This window comes from Ranitomeya variabilis, chromosome 4 (assembly GCF_051348905.1).
Source record: "Ranitomeya variabilis isolate aRanVar5 chromosome 4, aRanVar5.hap1, whole genome shotgun sequence".
NCBI lineage: Eukaryota > Metazoa > Chordata > Amphibia > Anura > Dendrobatidae > Ranitomeya > Ranitomeya variabilis.
Genome location: NC_135235.1, coordinates 176,244,408 through 176,265,666, shown reverse-complemented (window position 1 = coordinate 176,265,666; position 21,259 = coordinate 176,244,408). Strand labels below are relative to the sequence as shown.

Below are 21,259 nucleotides of genomic sequence, written 5' to 3'. Positions count from 1 at the left end.
CAAGGTCTTGTGAATTTCTATTGAAGAAACCCCAAAAGGAATGCTCATTACACCTCATGTACTTATCACGACACGTCTCCAAAAACTTTTCCAGCTGAGTTGGTGTAATCCTGTCCAGTTGGTACAAAACACGTGGCTGTTAATGGAGTAACAAAAAAATAATGCAGAGGTTATTCAGTACGGTAGTTTACTTGTAATCAAGAAACAATTTTCTTACAGCTCTTCTGTTGAACCGAGGTCTCAAAAGTAACACAATCATATAGTGTAAAAATAGCTAATAAGCTGGGTTTTTTGGTATATATGGAGTAAAGGTGTGTACTCCTTTGTGGTTTTGAAAACATTTTTGTTGGTACCACAATTTTTATTGCCTTTAAAAAAAAAAAAAAAAGTCTGTCTCCCTCAAAATGCAAATGAAACTAGCTTTACGGTAACTTGACAGTGGCCGAAGCTCCTATAATATACATACTATTCCTGAATTATACAGTGGTACACTGACTAGAAAATTACTTTTAACCCAAAAGTAAATGAGGCGGCTTAGGTGTAGCCAAAAGCTCAGCGCACCATTACACCCCCTCAATTTGCATTTTCTGATACTACTTCTGCTTCTGATTCACAGTACTCACTTGCCAAGCATGAGCATTGCCTGACTTCAGCCCACCTACCTGCGCATGCGCACTGACTGTGCCTGAGCTCAGGTGTGTTCTCCTCCCTGGCCAGGTCTCTGTGGCTGTTGCTCACTACACCAATAACCCTAGTAGCAACCAAGCCACTTTAGAGCAGGAGAGGGAGTAGAAAAAAATGTTATATGTCATTGGATCTGCCCTCTACTCTCTGAAGCTGCTCATGAGCTACACTATTGGGTGTATCGGTGTAGAGTAGCGGCTGTTCAAGTTGTGTCAGTGGAGCACTGACGAGTGTGGTCAGTCAAAAGCAGGGAAAGTCCCCAAAATGCAAACTGAAGGTTCATAATGGTGCAATGAGCCTTTGGCCACACCAAAGGTATAAAGAAGACCCCCTCATTTGCACTTGAATTAAAAGTAATTTTCTCAGGCATTGTATCACTAAAATGTGCAGTGCTAGTATGAATTTTAAAGGGTCCAAGTCAACTACATCATTGTAAAGCTAGTTGAATATTCATTATGGGGGTGACAGACTCCCTTTAAGTTTTCTTCATTCTGAGATAGTCACAGGGAGAACATACAAGCTCCAAAAATCAGTCTAAGGGTATGTTCCCATGTTGCGTTTTTGCCTCGAAACACACAGCATTTGTCTGCCCCAGCAAAGAGAATGAGATTTCTTAAATCTCATGCACATGTGACTTAATTATTCCTTACAGATTTAATACAGTTTTCAATCATTGTAATGAATGGGAAAAAAAAATTAAAACCGCAAGCAGAACATGCATTTTAATGCAGCGTTTTTCCTGCCGAGAGACATTTTAAATGCAGAAAAAACTTTATCTGTGCACATAGCCTAAACAGGTTTCCTCCCACACTCCAATAACTAGGATAGGTTAAATGCTTTCCTATGCAGGCAAGTTTGAGCCTGCAATATGGAATTAGATTGGGACCAGTGACTGATGAGAGAGCAGATAACGTCGGTACAGTGACCAGGAAACAACGGTTTTATTCGAGCAGTAGGAAAAATGGCTAAAATAAGAGAAAAGGAAAAACACAAGCAATGTCACTTGGTGGTCCGTGCATCTAAAGATGGTCATACATATAAGACAGCTCTTGGCTCAAAGTCTTTTCCGCTGGCTTGGCCAACATCAAAGGTATACCCAGACATATTGTAAATGCAGGCAATGCATAGATACCTACCAGTGTCAGTGCCATTTTGCCAATTGTGCTGACAGATAGCAATGCACCCTGCTACCAGTCAATCACAGTTGCTCAGTTTTCAGCTCTAGAGTAAAGAGCTTGTAAAGAAAAAGTACCCAATTAGGATTACTTGTGTGATACAGTTTGTCTGTGTTTCCAATATCTAACACAGCGGTTCTCTTTAAATACTCAGGACTACTCGGTATTCTAAGTCTACCTATTAATAAGGAGTTTCTAAAATCTCTAAATATGGCTACAAGGCATTTTACCAGCAATATTTACGATAATTTTAATAATGACATTCTCTTTGAAAAAAATCCTTATATGTTGAGGTGGGGAAAAGATTTAAGGAAGCAGTTTACCACAGCTCAATGGCAGGACAGCATGAAACTAACTTACTCATCCAACATATGTATGACCCTCCATGAATCTTACTACAAATCCCTTACCAAATGGTATTTCTCCCCGATAAGATTGGCAAAGGCAATTCCAAACACCTCATGTCAATGTTGGAGTAATAGTGGACACGATAGTGACAGTCTGCACATTTTTTGGAAAGGTCCTAAATTAAGAACATTTTGGGAAGAGACATCCTGTTTTATTAATCAGCTACTGAAGAGAGACATAACTATAACTCCCCAAATGGCCCTTCTTTCATTGGATATGGAGAATATTAACCCCACTTGTAAACCTTTGTTAGTACATGTATTTCTATTGCTTAAGAACTCAACCGCAGCCTTCTGGAAGAAACCAAATGTCCCTACAGTGTCGGACATTATTAACAAGATTTCACTTCAGAAAACTTATGAATATTCCCATGCCTTCGCAAATAATACTCTTGAAAAGTAAAAAAAAAGGGACGTATGGGACATTTCCTATTCATAGTATGATTCGTTAGAATTCTATTCTATATGAAATGGAACCATAAATATTAGGTTACCGTTAAATCTGAAAGTAAACAATTTCTATTTGCTCTTATTGGTTATTTATGCTATATATACAAACATATATTTGTTAAAAATGTATTATGCATTTTATTGCAACAATCTAGAAAAGAGCTATGGATTTAAGTTCTCCCTTCCCTTAGTTATCCCTTTCCTTTCCCACTATCCCAATTACTTCCTATTAAATCATTATTTACATCTATCTTTCCTTCCTCCCTTTTCCCTTATTATATTTTTGTTAATATTTAAAAATGTAATAAAAATTATTTAAACACAAGGCATTTTACCTCTGTAGTGCCATTGTCATTGATCCCATATTTATCTCTGGTCTTCTTGATGCGATCTGAAACGGTCTGTACAAACTTTCTAATTTCCTGTAAGAAAAGTAAAAAGATTAAAAAAAACCCCTCAGACTGAGATGAAAGTAGAGTAAGATATCACAATTGTGCATAAATACTGCAAAGCATTTAACTTTCGGTGATTAAAGGACTCCCTCAATGTCCCCCTATCCCTATCCCCCTTACTTTAATTGATAGTTCTAGCTTCATATAGAGTCAAAGAATGGTGGCGATAGATGGAAAATAAGCAGATGGTAAGGTTTGGCTGCGCCACGACGCACAAAGTGCTGTACTTGGCTTACACATTCACTCTGCGCTGACAGCGAGGAAGGAGATTATAGCACAGGTTTTTTTTGTACCAAACTGTGCTCAGCAACTAAATAACTGAACAAGAGGAGAGCACAATTGCATGAGTGTAACGCATCTAGAGTTTTAGCAAACCTACTATCAGCAGTCCAAATGAATTCCAACAATGCCAATTTTGACGATTCCCAATAACCCAAGGGTTACTCCCATGTCCTGAAGTAGGAGAGCCCCATTCCTCAGCCTCCATGCTCCCTGGGGATCGGGCACCCCTGCTTGAGAGACAGTTCAGGCCAATGGCATCATTGATGTGCTTGCCTGAACAGTGAGCTTCCGATGCGAACATATAAGGAAGCTCTACTTCTGTAGCATTGGCAGTGCAGTGGACCTGAAGCTGGCAACGATCGGGAGCCACCATGCACTACAGTGATCCTGGTCAGCTTCAGAGCAGAGCTTACAAGTTCTATAGAAAAGAGCTTGTAAATACTGGGCATATTCAGCCACCTCTGCTGGACAGCAGACGTGGCTGATACCCTAGGCAACCAGTTCTAAACTAAAGAAATCAGCTAATATCTTAAAAATTTTAATAAACAGTCTGAGTATAGTAATCTATGAAGAATAAGACTAAGTTTGATTTTTGGTCCTTGACCTGTAGTTCTTTTAAATTGTAGTGCACTGCACATACAAAATAAAATGTTTTAAATAAAAAATATAAAAAAGCATAAAACATAGGGTGCAATTAGTAATGAGGAAGGGGACTGGTAAATCGGTCATGAAAATGTGAAGGACACGAGGTAACAATAGCGTTATACTCCTAAGGCAGAACAGCTTCCATAGTATGCACTTGCAGGGATTTTGTGCGCCTGTCTACAGTCTCAGTGCTGACTCGCACCAGTACTATGTAAACACATGTAAGATTAGAAACAAAAAAAACATTCTTTATGAGTTTGGGCTTCCATTTGCTGTGCAGGGATTTCAAACGATTTTTTGGCAACTTTTGCATCTACAAGCATTTGGTGCATTTATGTAGCCCTCTCCGCTAATATCTCATCAATAGTAAAACAGTCAGAAAGAAATGTTACAAAAATGTTGAAAAACGTATTTTAAGCATACACAACAAATTATTTTGAAGCGACAAGACACAGACAAACATGGCCATGTTACAGAATGTGCGCACAGCATCTCCACAGTAGAAGTTTCACTCCATGCTTCATTTACCTCATAAAAGGGAGTGAACCCTGTATCTGTAAGGGACTTCAAATAAAGGGTCTCATAAGTCTCACGGATCAATAGAAAAATAACACAACACCTTAACAATGTTAATATTTTACCATTAGTTTATACTGACCAATGAAATAAAATAATTAAAAAAAAAATTGGCAGATAGGTTAACCCACTATTACAACTTACAGGGTGGGTGACAAGCTGATAATTTCGGGAAGTCCCAAATGCAGAGGCACCTACCAATCAAGAGAGCCCATATTTATTATGTGTTTAGACATGTTTTTTCAACATGTGTGGCCTACCTGAAAGTGGCTGGAGAAATGGTGTGACCCACATCGCCTGCATTAAAACAAAGCCAAAAATAGGCTATAATTTTGATTAGCCAACCAGTATCAGATTGGGGACATTAAGATCTCCAGAGAAACTGATTTGATGGGCACATCCTCCATCTATTGTTTGCAAACTCAAATTTTATTCTTTCAAGATTGTCTTAAATAAGGATGGTCCCAATGTTTTCCAAAGTGCTACATTCCTGCACTGCTAACATTTGTCATAGCACAGGAACTGCAGATAATGATCTGCATGTACTAGTACATGAAAAAGCTGAGACTACTTGGATTAGGCTCAATACAAATTATTATTTTGAGACACCAAAAGTTTCCTATTTGTATTAGGGTTTTAGACCCTACAACACCAGTACCTACTTTAACTCCTTAACCCCCAAAGGTGGTTTGCACGTTAATGACCGGGCCAATTTTTACAATTCTGACCACTGTCCCCTTTATGAGGTAATAACTCTGGAACGCTTCCATGGATCCCGCTGATTCTGACATTGTTTTCTCGTGACATATTTTACTTCACTTACTAGTGGCAAAATTTCTTTGATATGACTGGCAAAGATTTAGAAAATTTCACAATTTTTCAACTTTGAATTTTCATACCCTTAATCACAGAGATATGTCACACAAAATAAAAAAGTAACATTTCCCACATGTCTACTTTACATCAGTACAATTTTGGAACCAAATTTTTTTTTTTTTTTTTTTTTTTTTAGGACGTTATAAGGGTTAAAAGTTGACCAGCGATTTCTCATTTTTACAACACCATTTTGTTTTAGGGACCACATCACATTTGAAGTCACTTTGAGGGGTCTATATGATAGAAAATACCCAAAAGTGACACCATTCTAAACCCTGCACCCCTCAAGATGCTGAAAACCACAATCAAAAAATGTATTAACCCTTCAGGTGCTTCACAGGAATTGTTGGAATGTTTTTTAAAAAAAGAACATTTAACTTTTTTTCACAAAAATGTATTTAACATCCAATCTGTTTTATTTTACCAAGGGTAACAGGAAGAAATTGGACCCCAAAAGTTGTTGTACAATTTGTCCTGAGTACGCCGATACCCCATATGTGGGGGTAAACCACTGTTTGGGCGCATGGCAGAGTTTGGAAGGGAAGGAGCGCGTTTGGAGAGCCCCTGATGTGCCTAAACAGTGGAAACCCCCCACAAGTGACAACATTTTGGAAAGAAGACCCCCTAAGGAACTTATATAGATGTGTGGTGTGCACTTTGAACCTCCAAGTGCTTCACAGAAGTTTATAATGTAGAGCCGTAAAAATAAAAAATCATTTTTTTTTTTTCACAAAAAAGATAATCTTGCCCCCCCCATTTTTATTTTCCCAATGGTAACAGGAGAAATTAAACCCAAAAAGTTGTGGTGCAATTTGTCCTGAGCACGCCGATACCCCATATGTGGGGGTAAACCACTGTTTGGGTGCATGGCAGAGCTCGGAAGGGAAGGAGCGCCGTTTGACTTTTCAATGCAAAATTGGCTGGAATTGCGATAGGACGCCAAGTTACATTTGGAGAGCCCTTGATGTGCCTAATCAGTGGAAACCCCCCAAATCTAACTCCAACCCTACCCAAACACACCCCTAACCCTAATCCCAACCGTAACCATAACCACACTCCTAACCCTAATCCCAAGCCTAACCCCAACCGTAAACATAATCCAAACCCTAACCTCAACTCTAGCCCCATTCCTAACTTTAGCCCCAACCCTAAACACAACTTTAGCCTCAACCCTAAACACAACTTTAGCCCCAACCCTAACCACAACTTTAGTCCCAACCCTAATGGGAAAATTTTTATTTTATTATTTTTCCCTAACTAAGGGGGTGATAAACGGGGGTTTGATTTACTATTTATAGCTGTTTTTTAGGTTTGGCAGCTGTCACACATTAAAACACTTTTTATTGCAAAAAATAGTTTATGCATCACATTTTGAGAGCTATAATATTTCCAGATTTTGGCCCAGAGTCATGTGAGGTCTTGCTTTTTTGAGGGACGAGTTGTTGTTTTTATTGGTACCATTTTTGGGCGCATGACATTTTTTGATCGCATTTACATTCCACGTGTGGTAAAATTGATAAAGCAGTTTTATTCTTCGGGTTAGTGCGATTACAGCGATACCTCATTTATACACTGCTCAAAAAAATAAAGGGAACACTAAAATCCCACTTCCTAGATATCACTGAATGAAATATTCCAATTGTAAATCTTTATTCATTACATAGTGTAATGTGTTGAAAACAATAAAAACTAAAAATGATCAACGTAAATCACAACTAATATCCCACCGAGGTCTGGAGTTGCAATGATGCTCAAAATCAAAGTGGAAAATGAAGTTACAGGATGACCCAACTTCAGTGGAAATGCCTCAAGACAAGGAAATGATGCTCAGTAGTGTGTGTGGCCTCCACGTGCCTGTATGACCTCCTTACAATGCCTGGGCATGCTCCTGATGAGGCGGCGGATGGTCTCCTGAGGGATCTCCTCCCAGACCTGCAACAAAGCATTCGCCAACTCCTAGACAGTCTGTGGTGCAACGTGAAGTTGGTGGATGGTGCGAGACATGATGTCCCAGATGTGTTCAATCGGATTCAGGTCTGGGGAACGGGCGGGCCAGTCCATAGCTTAAATGCCTTCATCTTGCAGGAACTGCTGACACTCTAGCCACATGAGGTCTGGCAATGTCCGGCAATGTCCTACATTAGGAGGAACCCAGGGCCAACCGCACCAGCATATGGTCTCACAAGGGGTCTGAGAATCTAATCTCGGTACCTAATGGCAGTCAGGCTACCTTTGGTGAGCACATGGAGGGCTGTGTCGGCCCTCCAAAGAAATGCCACCCCACACCATTACTGACCCACTGCCAAACCGGTCATGCTGAAGGATGTTGCAGGCAGCAGATCGCTCTCCACGGCGTCGAAAGACAGTGTCACGCCTGTCACATGTGCTCAGTGTGAACCTGCTTTCATCTGTGAAGAGCACAGGGCGCCAGTGGCGAATTTGCCAATCCTGGTGTTATGTGGCAAATGCCAAGCATGCTGCACAGTGTTGGGCTGTGAGCACAACCCCCATCTTTGGACATCGGGCACTCAGACCATCCTCATGGAGTCGGTTTCTGTTTGTGCAGACACATGCACATTCGTGGCCTGCTGGAGGTCATTTTGCAGGGCTCTGGCAGTGTTCCTCCTGTTCCTCCTTGCACAAAGGCTGAGGTAGCGGTCCTGCTGCTGGGTTGTTGCCCTCCTACGGCCCCCTACACATCTAATCTCCTACTGTACTGGCCTGTTTCCTGGTAGCGCCTCCAGCCTCTGGACACTACGCTGACAGACACAGCAAACCTTCTTGCCAAAGCTCGCATTGATTTGACATCCTGGATGAGCTGCACTACCTGAGGCACTTGTGTGGGTTGTAGAGTCCGTCTCATGCTACCACGAGTGTGAAAGCACAACCAGCATTCAAAAGTGACTGAAACATCAGCCAGAAAGCATTGGTACTGAGATGTGGTCTGTGGTCCCCACCTGTAGAACCACTCCTTTATTGAGGGTGTCTTGATAATTGCCAATAATTTTCATCTGTTGTCTATTCCATTTGCACAACAGCATGTGAAATTGATTGTCAGTGTTGCTTCCTAAGTGGACAGTTTGATTTCACAGAAATTTGATTGACTTGGAGTTATATTCGGTTGTTTATGTGTTCCCTTTATTTTTTGAGCAGTGTTTATTTTTTTTATGTTTTGGCGCTTTTATACAATAAAGTATTTTAAATAAAAAAAATTATTTTTGCATTGCTTTATTCTGAGTGCTATAACTTTTTAATTTTTTTGCTGATGACGCTGTATTGCGTTTTTTTGCAGGACAAGATGATGTTTTCAGTGGTACCATGTTTATTTGTATCTGTCTTTTGGATTGCGTGTTATTCCACTTTTTGTTCGGTGGTATGATAAAGCATTGTTTTTTGCCTCGTTTATTTTTTTACGTTGTTCACTGAAGGAGTTAACTAGTGGGACAGTTTTATAGGTCGGGTCGTTACAGACGCGGCGATACTAAATTTTTTTTTATTGCTTTTTTATTTACATAAAGAAATGCATTTATTGGAACAATATACATTTTTTTCTTTATTTAGGAATTTAAAAAAAATATTCTTTCACATGTTAATTTTTTTAAATTTTTTACATTGTCCCAGTGGAGGAAGACTTCAATCTGACCATTTATATGCCAAATGTCTTGTGAACTGCCTTTGTTGGTTGGCTAGTTGTTTTAGATTTCTCCAGACATATAAAGAGACCTTTCAAAGTTGTCCTGAGATAATACATGAATGTAGTGTGAACTACCATTCCTGCATCCCCAGAAATTAGATCATTCACTATTCCTATCTAGTGTATGACTGGTTTCACAATATCTGTTTAGTGTGAAGCAGTAATATTATTACTCCCGCTAGATAAAAAAAATAAAAAAAGAAATGTGGCTGCACGCCAAAAGAAAGTAGCAGTATCCGTTACATTATCATGAAAGATAGGACAATTACTCGAATATTAATAATGGGCCTGTGTGTAGCAGTATCAGTAACTGGACAGTGTAGACATTGCTGTTACCTGTTGGAAGGAAAGGCTGACTGCTGAAACCGAGAGGGAAGTGGAGCTGTTAATTTTTTTTCACCTGTGCCAAAAACGGCTGGCTCACAATGTTACAATTGCAGTGCCCCAAAAAAACAGTGACATTTGTAGAAACTGTGTAGCCGCCTTAGGAACATGGTGCAGTAATCGTACGCTAACCCAAAAGGATACATGGTTGCCTGAAGATTTACGGTAAATAACTGTGGAAGCAATGAACACCAAGAGTTGACAATTGTATTTCGCAAGGTAACTGAGTAATGTGGTTGATGCTTACTAGAGTTTTCGTGAATAAAGTTGCCTGACCCGGGCCATCTGCCATAACAATAAACTCTTGACGTTGGACAGAAGCCTTAAGAACCATCTTTTACCTTACATCCGCTGCTCTGCGCCAGTCTGCTAATGAAATGTCACATGAGTGTAATGCCGCAGTGATGAAGTCAAGCCAAGACAGCTAATCCAAGAGCTGTGGATGTTGTCAGGTAAGAGGTGGATCTTAAGGCTTTCATCCAACAAAAAGGATTACGGTCATGGCAGAGGGGCTTGGCCAGGTAACTCAGTTTGCACCAACTCTAGTGCTCACGACGATATCTATGTAGCCGTATCAGGCTCCTGATCCAGTGTCAGCACAATTATTTATCCCATAGACATGAGTAAGATGGCTGTCCACTGCCTCGTGCGTGCAATAACTTTGCAGATGTGCTCGATAGACTATCTTGCTTGTAATAGCTGGACAGATGTCTTGGCTATAGCATCTGGCTACCTGATGGTTGCAGCCACCCCCCTCCCCGCCTTTACAAAAGTAAGCACTTTGGTTAGATTACTTTATTTAATGTGAGATTTCATCACAGAAAAGGGTGAGGATCTGTAGCTGACCCTAACAAATGACAATCATTACCTGCAGATAAGAATCTTGACAGGATAAAAATTCCGGTTTCTTCAGTATTGACTCAGTTGTCAGAACAAGTTCATTTTTACTTAAGGCTGGTTCATCTAAGCTGGGAAACACTGCCTATGAGAGAAATAGGTCCCCATGAATACAACAGTATGAGACAGGGTTATGATGAGAACATAGTTCATAAAGTCACACACAAATTAAACCCAATGTAACAGGATAGCAGACAGAGGTAAACAACGACCACATTCATTATAAATACAAAAATCCCAGACTCATATTGTTCAGTTAACTAAGCGAAAATCGCCTAACTACCCACGTACCACTCCATATTACATGTACCAACAAAGGAGAAACATAGGAGTTTATAGTAAAAATTATAACAAATCTTTATTAGCAAAATCACACATAAATAGACAAAATGTTAAAAGATGTGATAACAAGGACACCAACCCAGGTAATATTCAGCACCATGTCAAGTACCCGTCCAAAAAAAGGACTACAAATATGTTATATATAACCCCATCCAATGTCAGGTCCATCCATATGCTCCTAAAGTCTTTGGAGGGAGGACGCCACTCATTATGACCTAGTGGTTAATACATAATGATATCCCTAGATCCAAAAGCATCCAGTGGTATATTTCAGCACCGGTAAGGATAACTTCCATCTATTTTGCCACATATTTATGTTTTGACTATATGCATTTAGGTGGTAGCATGATAAAAGGATCTTTGGATCTAGGGATATCATACAGGACCGCTCCCTGCACACGCCGTACCCGGCGTATAAGACGACCCCCGACTTTTGAGATGATTTTCAGGGGTTAAAAAGTCGTCTTATGCGCCGGAAAATACGGTATATTATATTAAATAAAATATATAATATATATATATATATATATATATGTATATTATATTTATCTATATATTATATTTATATATATATATATATATATATATATATATATATTATATTTATCTATATATTATATTTATCTATATATATATATACATACAGTCATATGAAAAAATTTGGGCACCCCTATTAATCTTAATTAATCCGATGCACAGTGACACCATCTGCAGCAAGTTGATGCTGCAGCTCTCTGGAGATGGTCTGAGGATTGTCCTTGACTGATCTCACCATTCTTCTTCTCTGCCTTTCTGATGTTTTTCTTGGCCTGCCACTTCTGGCATTAACAAGAACTGTACCTGTGTTCTTCCATTTCCTTACTATGTTCCTCACAGTGGAAATTGACAGGTTAAAACTCTGAGACAGCTTTTTGTATCCTTCCCCTGAACAACTATGTTGAATAATCTTTCTTTTCAGATCATTTGACAGTTGTTTTGAGGAGCCCATGATGCCACTCTTCAGAGGAGATTCAAACAGGAGAACAACTTGCAAGTGGCCACTTTAAGTAGCTTTTCTCATGATTGCATACACCTGGCCATGAAGTTCAAAGCTCAATGAGGTTACACAACCAAAAAAAGTGCTTTAGTAAGGCAGTAAAAAGTAGGTAGGAGTATTTAAATCAAGAAAATGATAAGGGTGCCCATACTTATGCACCTGTCAAATTTTGTTTGAATGCAGATTGCACATTTTCTGTTAGTACAATAAACCTCATTTCAAGGCAGAAACATTACTGTGTCCAACAGTTATTAGATATATGAAACTGAAATAGCTGTTGCAAAAAAAACAATTTTTATAAAACATTAAGCTTAAGATTAATAGGGGTGCCCAAACTTTTTCATATGACTGTATTTATATATATTATATTTATCTATATATTATATTTATCTTTGCGTGGCCTGTATTAACGCATCAGGTATTCTACAATATGTCGTGGCCTGTGCTATATTCTATGTGGCTGCTATATACATACATATTCTAGAATACCCGATGCATTAGAATCGGGCCACCATCTAATATGATATATATATATATATATATAGCACAGCCACGTAGCATATAGCACAGCCACGTAGTATATAGCACAGCCACGTAGCATATAGCACAGCTACGTAGCATATAGCACAGCTACGTAGCATATAGCAGCCACGTAGTATATAGCACAGCCCGTAGTATATAGCACAGCCACGTAGTATATAGCACAGCCACGTAGTATATAGCACAGCCACGTAGCATATAGCACAGCTACGTAGCATATAGCAGCCACGTAGTATATAGCACAGCCCGTAGTATATAGCACAGCCACGTAGTATATAGCACAGCCATGTACTATATAGCACAGCCACGTAGTATATAGCACAGCCACGTAGTATATAGCACAGCCACGTAGTATATAGCACAGCCACGTAGTATATAGCACAGCCACGTAGTATATAGCACAGCCACGTAGTATATAGCACAGCCACGTAGTATATAGCACAGCCACGTAGTATATAGCACAGCCACGTAGTATATAGCACAGCCACGTAGTATATAGCACAGCCACGTAGTATATAGCAGCCACGTGGTATATAGCACAGCCACGTGGTATATAGCACAGCCACGTGGTATATAGCACAGCCACGTGGTATATAGCACAGCCACGTGGTATATAGCACAGCCACGTGGTATATAGCACAGCCACGTAGCATATAGCACAGCCACGTAGCATATAGCAGCCACGTAGTATATAGCACAGCCACGTGGTATATAGCACAGCCACGTGGTATATAGCACAGCCACGTGGTATATAGCACAGCCACGTGGTATATAGCACAGCCACGTAGTATATAGCACAGCCACGTAGCATATAGCACAGCCACGTAGTATATAGCACAGCCACGTAGTATATAGCACAGCCACGTAGCATATAGCACAGCTACGTAGCATATAGCAGCCACGTAGTATATAGAACAGCCCGTAGTATATAGCACAGCCACGTAGTATATAGCACAGCCATGTACTATATAATACAGCCACGTAGTATATAGCACAGCCACGTAGTATATAGCACAGCCACGTAGTATATAGCACAGCCACGTAGTATATAGCACAGCCACGTAGTATATAGCACAGCCACGTAGTATATAGCACAGCCACGTAGTATATAGCACAGCCACGTGGTATATAGCACAGCCACGTGGTATATAGCACAGCCACGTGGTATATAGCACAGCCACGTGGTATATAGCACAGCCACGTGGTATATAGCACAGCCACGTGGTATATAGCACAGCCACGTGGTATATAGCACAGCCACGTGGTATATAGCACAGCCACGTGGTATATAGCACAGCCACGTGGTATATAGCACAGCCACGTGGTATATAGCACAGCCACGTGGTATATAGCACAGCCACGTGGTATATAGCACAGCCACGTGGTATATAGCACAGCCACGTGGTATATAGCACAGACACGTGGTATATAGCAGCCACGTAGTATATAGCACAGCCACGTAGTATATAACAGCCCACGCAGTAAATAACACAGCCCACGCAGTATATAACACTGCCCACGCAGTATATAACACTGCCCACGCAGTATATAACACTGCCCACGCAGTATATAACACTGCCCACGTAGTATATATCAGTCACGCAGTATATAACACTGCCCACGTAGTATACAGCAGTGTGGGCACCATATCTCTGTTTAAAAAAGAATGAAAATCAAAAATATTTATATACTCACCCTCCGGCGTCCACCGAAGTTGTCCCGATGCGTGCGAGGCTGCCGCCAGCTTCCGTTCCCAGTGATGCATTGCAAAATTACCCAAATGACTTAGCGGTCTCGCGAAACCGCAAAGTCATCTGGGTAATTTCGCAATGCATCACTGGGAACGAAAGCTGGCGGCAGCCTCGCCGCTCGCGCGCATCGGTAGACGGCGGAAGGTGAGAATAGCACCATTTTTTATTATTTTTTTATTATTTTTAACATTATATCTTTTTACTACTGATGCTGCATAGGCAGCATCAATAGTAAAAAGTTTGTCACACAGTGTTAATAGCAGCGTTAACAGACTTCGTTATGCCGCGGTGTAACACAGTCGGTTTAACGGACTGCTAAAACGCTATGTGAGCGGGGGAGGGAGTATGGAGGGGGTACGGACTGCAGGGGAGTAGGGAGCGGCCATTTCACGGCTGGACTATGCTTGTCGCTGATTGGTAGCGGCCGGCTTGTCTAAGGGGTACTTCAGTCTGTTTGTCTGTAACTTCCGTAATGGAAATCCCAGGTCGCTGATTGTCGCGGCCAATATTGGGGTGGGATTTAAACACCGCTTCACTTTTTAACATTGATGCTGCCTATGCAGCATCAATAGTTAAAACATATAATGTTAAAAATAATAATAAAAAAAACCCCTATTATATTCTCACCTTCCGGCGTCCGCGGCACCCTTTCCTGCTCCATGCGACGCTCCGGTCCCAAGAATGCATTGTGGCAATGACTCGAGATCACGTAGCGTCTCGTGAGATGATGACGTAGCGGTCTCGCGAGACCGCTACATGATCACAGGTTATTGCTGAAAGGCATTACTGGGAAAGGAGCGTCGCTAGGAGCATTGCTAAAGGCCTGGGCTGGATCCGGGGGGCCGCCGGAAGGTGAGTATATAATTATTTTTTATTTTGTTTTATTTTTTTTAAACAGGGATATGGTACTACGTGGCTGTGCAATATACTACGTGGGGTGTGTTATATACTACGCGGCTGTGTTATATACTATGTGGGTTGTATTATATACTGCGCGGGCTGTGTTATATCCTACATACATATTCTAGCAGACCCGATGCGTTAGAATCGGGCCACCATCTAGATATATATATATATATATATATATATATATATATATATATATATATATATATATATATATATATATATATATATATATATATATATATATATAGTAATACAGGGTACCAAGCTCGGCGTGGCCAGTCCGAAACGACAAGGATCACAGGGATGGGACGCCTTCCGCTTTGATTTTTCAGATGACCCTTGGGATCAGCGGAAGAGGCGGAAAGATGTAAGGGAGACGAAATTGGCTCCATGGGAGTACTAGGGCATCCGTGCCGATGGCTAACGGATCGCGGGATCGGGATACAAATGCCGGAACCTTGGTGTTTAGCCTGGAGGCCATGAGGTCCACATCTGGAGTGCCCCAACGCAGGCAAATCCCATGAAAGACTTCCGGGTGAAGAGACCACTCTCCTGAGGCTATGCCCTGGCAGCCGAGAAAGTCCGCAGCCCAATTCTCTACCCCCGGAATGTGAACTGCGGAGATGAGCGATTGATTTGCCTCGGCCCATTGAAGGATGTGCGAAACCTTGGTCATCGCTCTTCTACTGTGCATGCCTCCCTGGGGATTGATGTACGCCACAGCTGTGGCGTTGTCTGATTGGATCCGGACGGGACATCCCGCCAAGAGGTGATGGAATCGATGAAGAGCCAGCGTTAGTGCTCGGATCTCGAGGATGTTGATCGGAAGGTTGGCTTCCTGAGCCATGTGGTGACGAAAAATCGCTCCCCATCCGAGGAGACTGGCGTCGGTGGTCACTACCAGCCAGTGAACCGAGAAGGAAGGACCTTCCCTGATCCAAGGACGACATTGCAGTCCACCACCTAAGAGATCGCTTTATTCTGGGTGCCAGGCGAAAGTGGTGACCCAGGGAGGCTGGATTCTTGTCCTATGCGGAGATCAAAGCCTGCTGCAGGGGATAGAAGTGAAATTGGGCAAACGGCACTGCCTCGATAGATGCCACCATTTTCCCGAGTACCTGCATGGCGAACTGCAGGGGTGAGAGCGGCCCAGGGACAGCAATTGGGCTCCCCAGATTCGAGAGGAAATCTTTTCCAGAGGGAGAATTACCAACCCTAGGGAAGTGTCCAAGATCATCCCCAAAAAGGAGACTCGCTGGGATGGAACTGGAGACTATTTCTCCATGTTCACCAGCCAACCTAGATGAGACAGTGTCGACGGTGACAGTGACGCTCTCTTTGCAAGCCCGATAGGACGGAACTTTGACGAGAAGATCGTCCAGATATGGAAGAATCACCACGCCCCGGGAGTGTAGAATAGACATGACTTTTGTGAATACCCTGGGGGCGGTGGCGAGCCTGAAGGGCAGAGCAGTGAATTTTAAATGATCGTCTCCGACAGCAAAGCGTAGGAATCTTTGACTTTCGAAGATTGGGATGTGAAGATATGCGTCTTTGATGTCTATTCACGCCATGTATTCCCCTTTTTCCAAAGAAGCAACAGAGCGTAGGGATTCCATCCTGAAATGGCGCACTGAGAGGAATTTGTTCAACAACTTCAGGTCCAAAATGGGAAGCATCTAGCTTCTAGAGGTTTTAGGCCTGAGAAACGCTTATCTGGGCGGCTTCTATGCCTTGTAATAATGTCCCTAAACTCAGGGTGGTTGGCGAGAACCCTGTGAGGCCATTTTGTACGCTTAAAGGACACTGGGTGATCCTGATTAGTACCGGGCACTTCATCTATTTTTTAGAGTATGATTAATCGCCTTGATGAGGGAATCAATAGACTCCTGGAACTCAGGGGATTCCGGGTCTGGGGCACATCGGATTCGTATTCTGAGTCATGCTCACTGTAAGCCCCTGGAGAAGGGGAACGGCATACAGAACTAGCGGATGAAGAAACATCGAAGTTCCGTTGGGATGCGGCATGGATACGCTTCCTGGAGGAATGTGTACTCCCCATTGCCGTCTGGCCCCTGTCTGAAGAAAACTGTTGTGCAGCCGCGAGACCCTCTACTGGGGGTAAGGTGATGCCCTGGCTTAAGGATGAATCACGAAAGGATTCTAAGGCCCGTGCGAGGGAAGCCATGGACTGTGTCAAAGAAGAAGCCCACTCAGGGGGGCTGGCACTGCTGTGTTCTACGGTAGCGGGGGGCTCCTGAGAGCCTGAAGGTTCACAGTCTGTACAGAGGGGTTTTGGATGTTTCCGCGGTAGGGAAGCATTACATGAGGTACATGAGGCATAGATCACAGTGTGCGTTTTATCTGCCTTTTTATTAGCCTGTGGCTGAGACATTTTGCAGACATTTGTAGAGAGCTGCAGATGGCTGCTGAGAGGCTGTAGGGCTGAGCCTGGCCTAGCAGAGTGAGGGGTTAAATAAGCATCTGCTGTGGAGTGGGTTAAGCAGCGAGCTCTAGCTTACACAGGTCCTGCATCCATGCTCCCAGTGAGGTCGTCCTGTCGCGGTGTCAGGCGTTGGCGTGTGGAGACGTCAACACTAACTTCCTTCAGTTATCCAGGAAGCAGTCCCCGAGAGTGAAGTCGGTGCTTCTGGTGGGCAACGAGAAATGCCAGGAGTAGGCGGAGCTATGGGAGGGACGCAGCTGCAATGTGCAGCGTCCCAGGAAGAAAAGCCGCCCGGCGAGCGCCAAAAAGAAGGGCGGAGTCGGTCGTGATCTGGCCTACCACGGCCAAAAGCCGGGGCCTAAATTAGCGGCCGCGGTCAGCAGTGACGGCCGCAGTCAGCGGTGATGTCCGCGATGGCCGGTGCGTGCCGCGGCCAGCGCAGTGGTCACAGGGGAGGGGACAGCTCCAGCGAGGACTGGGGGGGGGGGGGGCTCAAATGGCGTCGGCAAGGAGAGATTTATGAGGAGTACTAATCCCCTCTGGGCTCCGGACTTCCACACAGGACCCCTGGAGGGGGAGGGAAAGAGTCTTCCTCCCCCCTGCCGAAGGAGTGCATTTGCCTGCAATCTCCAGCCAAGTAATTATGATTTCCGTTGTCTGATTGGATCCATGTAGGGGATCTGTGGCACTTTATTCTTCCTCAATCCACCATCCCTTTGATAGGGAGGTGGAGAGGGTCCAATTGCCTCCTGGCATCAGCCGCATTCTGAAAGTGGTGGTGCAGGGGCACATAGCTGCTGCAGGGAGTCTCCGCTGCAGGTAACAGCTTGTCAGTGAAGTCCTGGCTCCGGAAGAGGGTATGTGAGGGCAACACCTCATGTTCCCGACGCCCCTAAAAGAGCCTAGGCATATGCAGAAGTTGCAGGAGGGGGTACGTGGAGGCGACACTCCGCGTTCCCGCCTGTTGATGACTTTGGGAGATCGGGACCTTGAAAGGCCCCGTCGCCCGTCCAATCCGTGAAAATGGAAAAAAAGAATTGAAAAATAAAATTAAGTCTGGGTCTGAAATCAGACCCTAGTGCCTCCTAAAGACACTAAGCAAGAACTGGTTCACGAAATAACCAGCAGAGGGTGTATACTGCGGAGGAGTTAACTTTGTGTATTTGCTTAGTGTCCTCCTAGTGGCTGCCGCATAACACCATGGTCCTGTGTCCCTCAATGAGGCGAAGGAGAAAAAAAACTAAAAAAAATTATATATATATATATATATATATATATATATATATATATATATATATATGTATATGTATGTATGTATATGTATATATATATATATATATATATATATTACAGACCAGAAGTTTGGACACACCTTCTCATTTAAAGATTTTTCTGTATTTTCAGGACTATGGAAATTGTACATTCACACTGAGGGTATCAAAACTATGAATGTGGAATTATATACTTAACAAAAAAGTGTGAAACAACTGTAATTAGGTCTTATTTTCTAGGCTCTTCAAAGTAGCCACCTTTTGCTTTGATGACTGTTTTGCACACTCTTGGCATTCTCTTGATGAGCTTCCAGAGGTAGTCACCGGGAATGGTCTTCCAACAATCTTGAAGGACTTCCCAGAGATGCTTAGCACTTGTTGGCCCTTTTGTCTTCACTCTGCGGTCCAACTCACCCCAAACCATCTCGATTGGGTTCAGGTCTGGTGACTGTGGAGGCCAGGTCATCTGGCGTAGCACCCCATCACTCTCCTTCTTGGTCAAATAGCCCTTACACAGCCTGGAGGTGTGTTTGGGGTCATTGTCCTGTTGAAAAATAAATGATGGTCCAACTAAACGCAAACCAGATGGAATAGCATGCCGCAGCAAGATGCTGTGGTAGCCATGCTGGTTCAGTATGCCTTCAATCTTGAATAAATCCCCAACAGTGTCACCAGCAAAGCACCCTCACACCATCACACCTCCTCCCCCATGCTTCACGGTGGGAACCAGGCATGTAGAGTCCATCCGTTCACCTTTTCTGCGTCGCACAAAGACACCGTGGTTGGAACCAAAGATCTCAAATTTGGACTCATCAGACCAAAGCACAGATTTCCACTGGTCTAATGTCCATTCCTTGTGTTCTTTAGCCCAAACAAGTCTCTTCTGCTTGTTGCCTGTCCTTAGCAGTGGTTTCCTAGCAGTTATTTTACCATGAAGGCCTGCTGCACAAAGTCTCCTCTTAACAGTTGTTGTAGAGATGTGTCTGCTGCTAGAACTCTGTGTGGCATTGACCTGGTCTCTAACCTGAGCTGCTGTTAACCTGCGATTTCTGAGGCTGGTGACTCGGATAAACTTATCCTCAGAAGCAGAGGTGACTCTTGGTCTTCCTTTCCTGGGGCGGTCCTCATGTGAGCCAGTTTCTTTGTAGCGCTTGATGGTTTTTGCCACTGCACTTGGGTACACTATCAACGTTTTCCCAATTTTTTGGACTGACTGACCTTCATTTCTTAAAGTAATGATGGCCACTCGTTTTTCTTTACTTAGCTGCTTTTTTCTTGCCATAATACAAATTCTAACAGTCTATTCAGTAGGACTATCAGCTGTGTATCCACCAGACTTCTGCACAACACAACTGATGGTCCCAACCCCATTTATAAGGCAAGAAATCCCACTTATTAAACCTGACAGGGCACACCTGTGAAGTGAAAACCATTTGCGGTGACTACCTCTTGAAGCTCAATAAGAGAGTGCCAAGAGTGTGCGAAGCAGTCATCAAAGCAAAAGGTGGCTACTTTGAAGAACCTAGAAAATAAGACTTAACAAAAAAGTGTGAAACAGCTGAAATTAAGTATATAATTCCACGTGTTAATTCATAGTTTTGATGCCTTCAGTGTGAATGTACAATTTTTATAGTCATGAAAATACAGAAAAATCTTTAAATGAGAAGGGGTGTCCAAAGTACTGTATATATATATATATATATATATATATATATATATATATATATATATATATATATATATATATATATATATATATATATACACATACACACACACACATATACACAGGGGTTGGACAAAATGGAAACACCTAACGTTTTGGCATCGTTCTTCGAACAGGTTATAAACATGCAAACCGTGACATATGGTAATGTTTTGTAGTTGATTATTTGTGATATGTGTATGTAAATTAACTGTTTGTTTTGCATAATTGTAAGAACATTGATGAGAACCTGATACCAATGGCAGACCTCTCGGATTTTCAAAGAGGCCAAATTGTTGATGCTCGTATGGCAGGCGCTAGTGTAACAGAAAGTGACCGAATGCTTGGCGTGTCAAGAGGTACTGTCTCCAAAGTAATGACTGCGCTTGAAAGAGAAGGAAAAACGTCCGCAGCAAAGCACAGGTCCAGGCCGAAAGTCAAAGTTGACAAAGACCGTCGGACTCTAAAGCGAATTGTGAGAGAGGATCGCAAGACCACGGCTCTGAAAATCACTGCTGAGCTCAATGAATACCTACAGAACCCAGTTTCCACGAAAACTGTTCGTCGGGAGCTGCACAAATCTGGATTCCACGGAAGAGCTGCAATTAGAAAACCGCTGCTCTCAATGACAAATGTTTCCAAGCGTTTAGAGTGGTGTAGAAACCTCCAGAATTGGTCCCTCGAGCAGTGTAAACATGTGATATTCTCAGACGAATCATCGTTTACCCTATTTCCGA

General features: G+C 42.6%; 1 protein-coding gene across 1 annotated transcript in view; it reads right to left on the bottom strand.

Moving 5' to 3' along the window:
- The window catches only part of POLR3A (RNA polymerase III subunit A), a 259,739-nt gene that overhangs the window by 37,868 nt on the left and 200,612 nt on the right, over nt 1-21,259 (bottom strand). The window contains exons 21-23 of the mRNA XM_077259406.1: nt 10,494-10,607; nt 3,052-3,138; nt 54-136 (exon numbers count right to left, since the gene is read on the bottom strand). Coding sequence (XP_077115521.1) covers nt 54-136; nt 3,052-3,138; nt 10,494-10,607 — 284 coding nt within the window. The remainder of the gene's footprint in view (nt 1-53; nt 137-3,051; nt 3,139-10,493; nt 10,608-21,259) is intronic.